This window comes from Acartia tonsa, chromosome 2 (assembly GCF_053477335.1).
Source record: "Acartia tonsa isolate MP-2025a chromosome 2, ASM5347733v1, whole genome shotgun sequence".
NCBI lineage: Eukaryota > Metazoa > Arthropoda > Copepoda > Calanoida > Acartiidae > Acartia > Acartia tonsa.
The window spans coordinates 35860771-35870535 of NC_137261.1; the positions used below are offsets into that span (position 1 = coordinate 35860771).

General features: G+C 30.3%; 1 protein-coding gene across 1 annotated transcript; it reads right to left on the reverse strand.

The window, feature by feature from the left end:
- Positions 1–804: 804 nt before the first annotated feature.
- LOC145312525 (protein N-lysine methyltransferase METTL21D-like) lies at positions 805–8616 on the reverse strand. Its single transcript, XM_080151780.1, has 10 exons — positions 8446–8616; positions 6732–6814; positions 6368–6438; positions 5951–6055; positions 5042–5115; positions 4598–4621; positions 4307–4364; positions 3464–3512; positions 2267–2293; positions 805–919 (listed from the first exon to the last, which is right to left on the reverse strand). Exons 1-10 carry the CDS (start codon positions 8449–8451, stop codon positions 805–807), a joined length of 612 nt encoding a protein of 203 aa, XP_080007906.1. The 5' UTR covers positions 8452–8616.
- Between the last annotated feature and the right edge of the window lie 1149 nt (positions 8617–9765).

Below are 9765 nucleotides of genomic sequence, written 5' to 3' on the forward strand. Positions count from 1 at the left end.
ACCCCTGCTAACAAATTTCAGGGGGGGTAATTAACCCCCCCAAGCAAATTTTACCCCCGGGGTAAAAATTTTGGGAGGGGTAACAAAATTTGCGGGCCATTTTACTCCCCCCCCCCCAAAAAAAAATAAAAAGCTTGGACGCCCCTGGGTTCATTTCCCCCTTTTTTTAGATTTTACTGTTATCATAAGTTGTGGAAGTCATATATATGTACGATAAGCCCCATTCAAGTTTCAAAAGTGACTTGGTTCTTATGGGTGCCGGCGCGCGGGGGTTATAAAAAGTGCCCACCCCCTTATAAAACCAAAAATTCCTTCAAACACAGGCATGTTGCATATCAAAATGACCGCATTGAAATGCTGATTACGAATCTGAAAATCGTTTTGAAAAATATTACTCCTAGTTCGAATAAGATCTCATTAAGTACCTAAAAACAGCTGATTTAGTCAAAATTGTTCATTTTGGTAAGTTATTTGAAAATCATTTCAGACTGAATCAATTTTTTCAAACGGTTTTCAGATCAGTAATCAGCATTTCAATGCGGTCAATTTGATATGCAACATGCCTGCGTTTGAAGGAATTTCAATTTTTGGTTTTATAAGGGGGCGGGCACATTTTATACCCCCCGCGCGCCCGTTGTTTTTGGATTAAAAAACCTCTTTCAAGTTTCACAGGGTTTTATATTGGCCCAGTAACCCTTGCCAATGTCTACTAATGTGAAACTCCAAAATCAAACCACCCAAATATTTATAAGTTTTATTTAAGTACAATATTTTATGATAATATTTCTTATAATAAGATCATAATTAATTATATATTTCATAAATATAAATCATATTGTTGAAACAAGATTTTATTTCTTTGCGCTTGAATTTGTTTAGAAATTGGTGGTCCATGAGTTTGAAAAACTCTTCATATAAACTGGAAATCATGCTATATCAAAGATTTATAAGATTAATATATGTATAGATTCGATGCTATTCTCTAACCAATGTAGGTCCGAATGTCTGTCCGACAATTAAGAGTCTGCAAATGATTCTTTCTTTTTTTATTGCTACGCTTAATATAATTTAAATAACCCATATAGAGAGAATATTTACTGTACAAAATCTGACCCTCAATTTACTTATGACGCTAGAAGATGAAGATTAATTTGTTATAATCAACATATATACAATATTCTAAAGATTTAAAATGAGAAAATTATTCTCCAAAAATTGAATTTAACATGGTAACATTAAGAATTTGTTCCCTCACCTGAAACTTGACATCTTTGAAATATTACATTTTCTTCTACACATAATTTATAGCTAGGGCAACTACAAAATTTGGATATGAGTAAGTAACTTCAATAAACTTTTAATGAAGCTTGCAGGAAATACACGGCTCCAACTGCTGAAAGACTTCCACAAGTAGACGCAATAACCCAAATTCAAAGCCTTCTTTTTCTATAACAAAACAGTTATAAGGCATTTTAAATAACATTTTAGGGAGTTTAAATTCTTTAAATTTTTCAAGTTCTTAAATCAAAAATTTAACTTTAAATTTTCACCAGCTAAAAGCAAAATTATGAGCATAGTTAAGGCAAAAAGTTATAATGCCAGTAACTGATAACATTTTTATAATACAAAAAAACCTTTTCATAGTCAAAATCTCCAAAAAAATTTGGTCTAACTTTTGTGTCTAAAATCCTGGCGGAAAAATAAGGAAACCAATGATTTATTAATAGACTGTTTATGTACTCATTGAGATCTCAGACATTACTAAAAAAAAAGGCCCTAAGTTTCCCAAAACTTTTTGAAGAAAACAAAATCAAAATGCCTAGAGGTACAAATGGTACACTAGTATAAAATTAGTACCAAAATATACACTTGAAAATGTGTAACCAATGACCTTAATGTAGACCTTTATTTTTCATTGTCGAAACTGTTATTCATGCGTGTTATTAGATAGAGGAGGCTAAGTGCACCACAAAGAAATAGATTAATAGGCAACCATTTTTCAATTTATTCAAACACAAAACACCAGATTTATGAAATATGTTTAGCAGCGTAGCTACTCTATAAAGATTTTGTTGTCCTGTCCGACTCTAAGTAGTAAAAGTGGTAAACTTTAAAGTAAATTAATTCAAATTTTTATAATGTTTTTGCTTGTTATCGCTCTTTTACTCTTGAAAAAAAAATCACCCTTTAAATATTCTCTTTTATTCTTATTCAATATGATTGTTCATAGCCTTTTAAAATTTTTATTTGATATAGCAAGATTTTCCTTAATTTATCTGGCCTTTCTTCATAACTAAAAAAATAAAATCTTTTACAAAATTATACATTTATTATAATCTAATATTGATTTCGAAGAAATAAAAAAAAAACTCAAATTACAGTCTTATAATGCATTTTATAAGCACTTTATGGCACATTGTGTAACGTATCCACCCATTTCTTGGACCACTATTTTCTTTTAGCTCGCTCCGCTTCATAGCGAGCTCTATCGAAAAAGAACTGCTTTGGGTCTACATCACATCATCAGTTGGCATAATTACCAGAATACTTGTTGTCCTGTACAGTTGGCATAATTACCAGAATACTTGTTGTCCTTTACAGTTGGCATAATTACCAGAATGTTTGTTGTCCTGTACAGTTGGCATAATTACCGGAATAATTGTTGTCCTGTACAGTTTGCATAATTACCAGAATACTTTTTGTCCTGTACAGTTGGCATAATTACCAGAATACTTGTTGTCCTGTACAGTTGGCATAATTACCAGAATACTTGTTGTCCTGTACAGTTGGCATAATTACTGGTATAATTGTTGTTCTGTACAGTTTGAAATATTACCAGAATACTTGTTGTCCTGTACAGTTGGCATAATTACCAGAATACTTGTTGTCCTGACAGTTGGCATAATTACCAGAATACTTGTTGTCCTGTACAGTTGGCATAATTACCAGAATACTTGTTGTCCTGTACAGTTGGCATAATTACCAGAATACTTGTTGTCCTGTACAGTTGGCATAATTACCAGAATACTTGTTGTCCTGTACAGTTGGCATAATTACCAGAATACTTGTTGTCCTGTACAGTTGGCATAATTACCAGAATACTTGTTGTCATGTACAGTTGGCATAATTACCAGAATGATTGTTGTCCTGTACAGTTGGCATAATTACCAGAATACTTGTTGTCATGTACAGTTGGCATAATTACCAGAATGTTTGTTGTCCTGTACAGTTGGCATAATTACCTGAATACTTGTTGTCCTGTACAGTTGGCATAAATACCAGAATACTTGTTGTCCTGACAGTTGGCATAATTACCAGAATACTTGTTGTCCTGTACAGTTGGCATAATTACCAGAATACTTGTTGTCCTGTACAGTTGGCATAATTACAGGAATACTTGTTGTCATGTACAGTTGGCATAATTACCAGAATATGTGTTGAGCTGTGCAGTTGGCATAATTACCTGAGGAATATTTTGGTTTGTGCATGTGACAGGGATTTTAACACTCTCACTGAAATATCATAACTTACTATTATTTGTGATGTTCTTTAACTAATAATTCAAATGTATTATTATTTTTTACAATTTTAATGATGGAGAATGTAAATTACGTTGACTTATTCGTTGACTCAAATACTTTGGGTACTGTTATTGAATAATGATTTTTGTCTGTTAATATCGGGTATGTACATATATGTTCTATTGACCTAACCCTAAAGATCCCTGATATCCTACTGACGGAAAGCATAATCTACAGCAAATATCTTTTAAGAGATTTTAAGGGATAAGACAATATGATATAAATTTATGTACATCCCCCCTATTAAGTTTAACAAAAGATTGAAAAGTTTGCACAACTAAATCAAGACTAAAGAAAGGTCACTAATGAATGTGATATTGTAATAAATTTATAATCCCTATAAAAAAGTTTCGTCTGTGATCAAATGCTTCGCCAAAGTCAAGGTGTCTTTAATATTAAAAATAAGGATAACAACATACATAAGTAGCGAAGCACAAAAATTGGACAAACGGATAATATTAGTTACAGAGAAGATATTTAGTTGTATAATTAAGAAAATCACAAAAACTTTAACATTGATTAATGTATATGTCTTTTGACATACATACCGACAAAAAAACGTATAGACTAGATGCACTTGCACATACGTTAAGGAATTTTCACTGTCTTTAATAACAGCCAAGAAAATCATATTTCTCTTATGGCGTTGCGGACTGGCTGACTGACACACGTCCAAAGTACTAACAATACCATTATGAATTAAGATTAAGATTAAGATTAGCTACCTAAAGGTAAAATAGCGTCTTGGTAGTAAATACAGTCAGACACCAGAATAACATCAATCTTAAAGTATACAACAAAAATAATAGTTATTAAATGTCTTTCATAAATTCATCTATTTTCATTTGATTCTTTTAATTCTTTGTTCACAATGTAAAGTGTTATTTAAAGGTCTAGCTGTCTATTTGTGTGTTTGGGACGAAATGCTTCTTCTTTACATCAAATAGTACATTATTCGACTGTGAATAAAAAATAAAAATACATTTATAACTATAGAAACAAACAATATTACTTACATTATGCTCTAAAGTCTCCGGAACCTAAAATATTCAGTTATGTTATAAACCATTTTCTACAAAAAAATCACAAAACCTTGCACTAAAATTTAAAATAAAAGTAAATGATGAACAAAGATTTAAACATTTCCAATAATATTTTCAGCAAAATTTAAATGGTGTTTTATGATTTAATCTAATCTTTATACAAAATAAAGATTCCTACGCAATAGAAACTAAATATAATACTCGTTTTATCGATAGGGCATTTTTAACAAGGATGACAACATCCATAATAGCGAAGCTCACCAAATCAGACGTATAACCTTATAACCATACCTTTACATCATGCAAAGTTCAAATCTATAAAACTATTTTACGTGCCTAAATTAAAGATAAGAGCTATTCGTTACGGACGTACGGACAGACTGACCCTAAATTTTAAATACATGTTTTAAACTTGACCTGTTGCATCCAGTCTAAAGGTTGTACTTGTACATGACAAGCACTAAATTGTCCATTATTCATAGCAACATTCTCTAAAAATATATCTTTTGTTACATTGGGTAAACTTGGCAATGGTTAAAGTTCAAAACAGTAAAGCTTATCATCATTTTATTTTGTAATTTTAAATTAATTTTTTTTAGTTTCTAAAACTTTATTGAAATTTTAAATCCAGCTATCTTTGTTTTAATTTGTATTGATTTATTCATAACAAACAAAGCCTAAACAACAGCCATTCGTTTTTTAGAATGTGCGGCTATAACAGTTATCTTATTTTAGTAATCTGCAGTGGCTGCAATTTCGTCTTATAAATTAGCATGTGTTTATCCCTAGAATTGGCAGTCATCATATAAGACCAAAGAAAATGTTGTCTTTTTGAAAATAATTCCAATATCTTTGAAAATATGTTCAAATTTTCCTTATGCAAATTGATTTTTTATATTACATATTTTGCATATTCTAGAGTACATCCACTTTAAACTTTTGATTGCTGCAATTTCTTTCAATCCAAAACAACTTGATATTTGAATTAAAATCTAAGGAAATACGTAATATTACATTCATGAAATTCAAAACAAACAAAGAAATAAAAATTGTATTAACTACTTTGGTACACTTGTAAAGCAGAATCTTTAATTTTGTCTTTACATTTACTGCGTCTATACCATTTATAATCTGTTAGGTCTGTGAGAATAATATGAGAATTATTGGCAACCATGGTTATACCTTTAATATTATGAGTATATACAGGTAAATCTGTGAGAATAATATGAGAATTATTGGCAACCATGGTTATAACTTTAATAGTATGAGTATATACTGGTAGATATGTGAGAATAATATGAGAATCATTGGCAACCATGGTTATACCTTTAATATTATGAGTATATACGGGTAGATCTGTGAGAATAATATGCGAATTATTGGCAACCATTGCTGAAGCAAGACCCACTAACCCTGATCCACTTCCTAATTCTAAAATATAGCACAATTGAAAAATCAAATTTATAAATATCAAATACATATAGATAACTCAAAGTTTTTTTTCATCTTTAAAATACATATATTACTTAACAAGTTGCTTCACCCTACCCTATTTCCTTGGGATGGCTTATTGTTGAATGTTAAACTTCCTCTGATCGCAAGGATCAGGGTCTCGAACAAAGATTGCAGGTGGGTGTAGGGTTCGATGGTAATAAAACAGGGAGGAATTTTGTCATGGGGGTGTCAACGCGCATGGTTAGGAAGCTTTTCATATAAGAAATTCTTTATTTAAAAAAAGGATACCTAATATATTCTTGTTATTTAATTGATTTGGTTCTTTAATTGATTTTTGTATAATGTATTCTGCTAGTAGTCTAAAAGGAAAGACTAAAAATATTTTTAAATTAGATTGATTATTTCATAAAAGATTATTTAATATCAATCTCGATTAAGATGATCCAAGTTTTGTTTTCTCTATTAAAGATTGAAATTAAAAGAAAATTAAACTGTTGAAAGAAGGATAATTGTTTTATTTTTTAAGAGTTAAGATGTTAAATCTATATGTATATAAAAAAGAACAACATTTATACTTATAATTTGTAAATGGAGAAAGATTGCTCTGTATAATATTATGTTTAGGACAACTATAAAAATCCGTATTTCTTACCTGGAAGCTGGAAAAACAATAGATCCGAGATCTCCAACCATTTCTGAACCAGGCAGGTTAAAGCTAAGTCCTTCGATATCCACCTAGTAAAAAAGCGAAGCTAAAATATTATATAGTTAGATAAACGAATTCCAGCATGGATAGAGTCTCTTCACAGAATACTTAACATACAGACTTTCTGGTAATAAGTATAGAGTTCCTAAGGTATTTAAATTGGACTTTGTTATACAGGAATCATCATGCAAAGTTTTCAAAAGATAGAACGATTCTGACAAGCGTAAATTCTCAAAACAAGCTATTCATTAAACTAAAGATGTACTTAAGTATGAACAGACAGACAGACATACCCCAAAAGTGAATATTTGCGGTTTAAATAAGTTTAATAGAAGCTTTGCTGAAGATTTTTATTTAATTATTTTTTGAGTGGAAACAGTAAGTTGATCTGTTTGTTTGTTAAGTTCTTGATAAATTCAAAAACGATTAAGTTCTGTATTGTAGGGAAGCTTCATACAGGTCATGGGATGGCTTAATTTTAAGTTGGTTTAGGCCATTTTACTGTAATCCACCCCCCACCCCCCCCCCCGGTGCTATGCTCGCAGCCGCTATTACAATAAAATATAATATAAAGTCGGACCAAAAGTGTCACTATGAATTAACGAAAGAAATTAGAATTAATTACAGAGGCGAATATAAGATAAATTTAATTAACCAACATATGATTTATGTAGTAACTAGCGGCTACGTCATTTAAGGCCTTTAGGAGCACTTAGGGTTGGGGGAAAGGAAGAGTCAACCCCATCATTTTCAATTTTTTAAAATAGCGATAAGAATAAAGAGGGTTATTTATTTCTATGGGCGATTAGTCTTGGGATGTTGCCGGTGGTGGTTAGCAAGATCATTCAGTTCAGACAGACAGATACAAATCCTGTTTCTTTAATATAGGGATGACAATTTAATTATATCAAACTTGTTAAGCATTTTAAAATTCAGAAACTAATCTAGATGTACAATAAGAGATATAAGTTTTCCGGAATTTTAATGTAGGGAGTAGATTTGAAATCTGCATCAAATTTTAAGGATTTTTTTTATAAAATTCGTTTTTTGTATAATTCTTTATCTAAAAGCGAAAATACATTTTAAGTTAATTAATTTTGACCAATAGGATAGGTGGATTTTAAACTACCTGCGCTCTAATTGGTTGAATGATGTACGACATCCAATCAGAGCGCAGATTTTTTAAATCCACCAATCACAGATGCCAAAATTAATTAACTTAATTTGTATTTCCGCTTTTAGATAAAGAATTATACAAAAAACGAATTTTATAAAAAAAAATCCTTAAAATTTGATGCAGATTTCAAATCTACTCCCTACATTACAATTCCGGAAAACTTATATCTCTTAATGTACAATGTTTTTATGTCTTGATATGAAAGAACAGTAATATTTTTATTTTCATTTAAATTTTCATAAAAAAAATATTTTTTGTTTAAAATGGGGAATAATAGTAATTTGTTTGTGAAGGACCTACCTAATAAAGACTAAGCTGAAAGTATTTCCTTATAAAACATTCCGGATTTAAGCAATTTTAAATCAGATTAACATTAATAAAAATCCTTAATATTATTTTGATCGAAAATCTATGAGTTAAATATTCAAAATCAAAAATGTATGAAAACCTAATATTTTCACATAAATATTATAACATTCTCACCTTCATAGTTTTTTGCAGATAAAAACTTTATTCAAAATAAAATATATAAAAACAGTTCTAAATTTTTAAGAAAATATTACGAACTAAACACAACAACAATAATTTTAACTTGAAATTTTATTTTGTATTCCCTTTGTAGTATAAATTTAGTTTGGCAGTGCAGACAACAACAAATAACTTGGAAAATAGAAAGTCAACAAACTTTTGCAATCACACAGGTCCCAATCATTGAGGATTAAATCAGAGCAAGACCCTCATAGGAGTGGGAGAAGGACTAATCGCCTTCATCCCCTTTCTTCTATCTCAGCTTCTCTTAGAGTATAAGATCTAAAAATTATTTTGCATTATACTTGAAATACTCAGCAAGGTTTTTTTTGCAACCCTGATGTTGATTTTCCCAAAAATCCAATCTGTGTATATATACTATTTATCGTTGTCATAAAAAAGGCTTGCTGCAATTGCAGCGCGCATTTTGGTGGATTTACTGCAGCTGTAGTTATAAAGTATTCCGAAAATTATTTTTTTGGGGGGTGGGGATGAGCGGTGTAATATTTTCTAAGGGTGATATATTTTGGGAGTGTGGTGGTACCCTCCTCCAATACAGTTATAAACCTTCCCAGGACATATGAGAAGCTACCCTGTTAAGGAGAACCACATTGGTTCAGCAGTTACCGATATCCTTCAGAACAAACAGACAGATAAACATACATCCTGTTACTTTTGCAAAAGGATAAATTTTGCTATATCTTTTTAATTGGCTTAACTATTATAAAAACAAACACATCGCTAGATTACTTTAATTTGATTACTTTCTTTTATATTCATAATTGAAATAATGCCAAAAATATAAAGAACTCCTCTTATTTGTGAAAGCACATATTTACGCGGGGAAAAGCTATTTAAAATTTCTACAGAGTAAAGACTTTTGTGGATTTTTTATTATCCTTATTTTTAATTACTAGAAATCAAATGAACTTTATAAATAGACATAAGTTTATTACATATTTGAAATCCCGACAGATTAATAATATTAAAAAAAAATTAAGATCAAGGGTTTAGCTAGCAAATTTGTTATTTAATAATTAGATCACCTGTTACACCCCCACCCATGTGGAAATCAAATGGACTTTATAAACAGACAAAATTTTATTCCATATTTAAAATCCCGACAGATTAATAATATTAGAAAATAGAATTAGGATCAAAGGTTTAGATAGCAATTTTTTTATTAATTATTAATGCCAAAAATATAAAGAACTCCTCTTATTTGTGAAAGCACATATTTACGCGGGGAAAAGCTATTTAAAATTTCTACAGAGT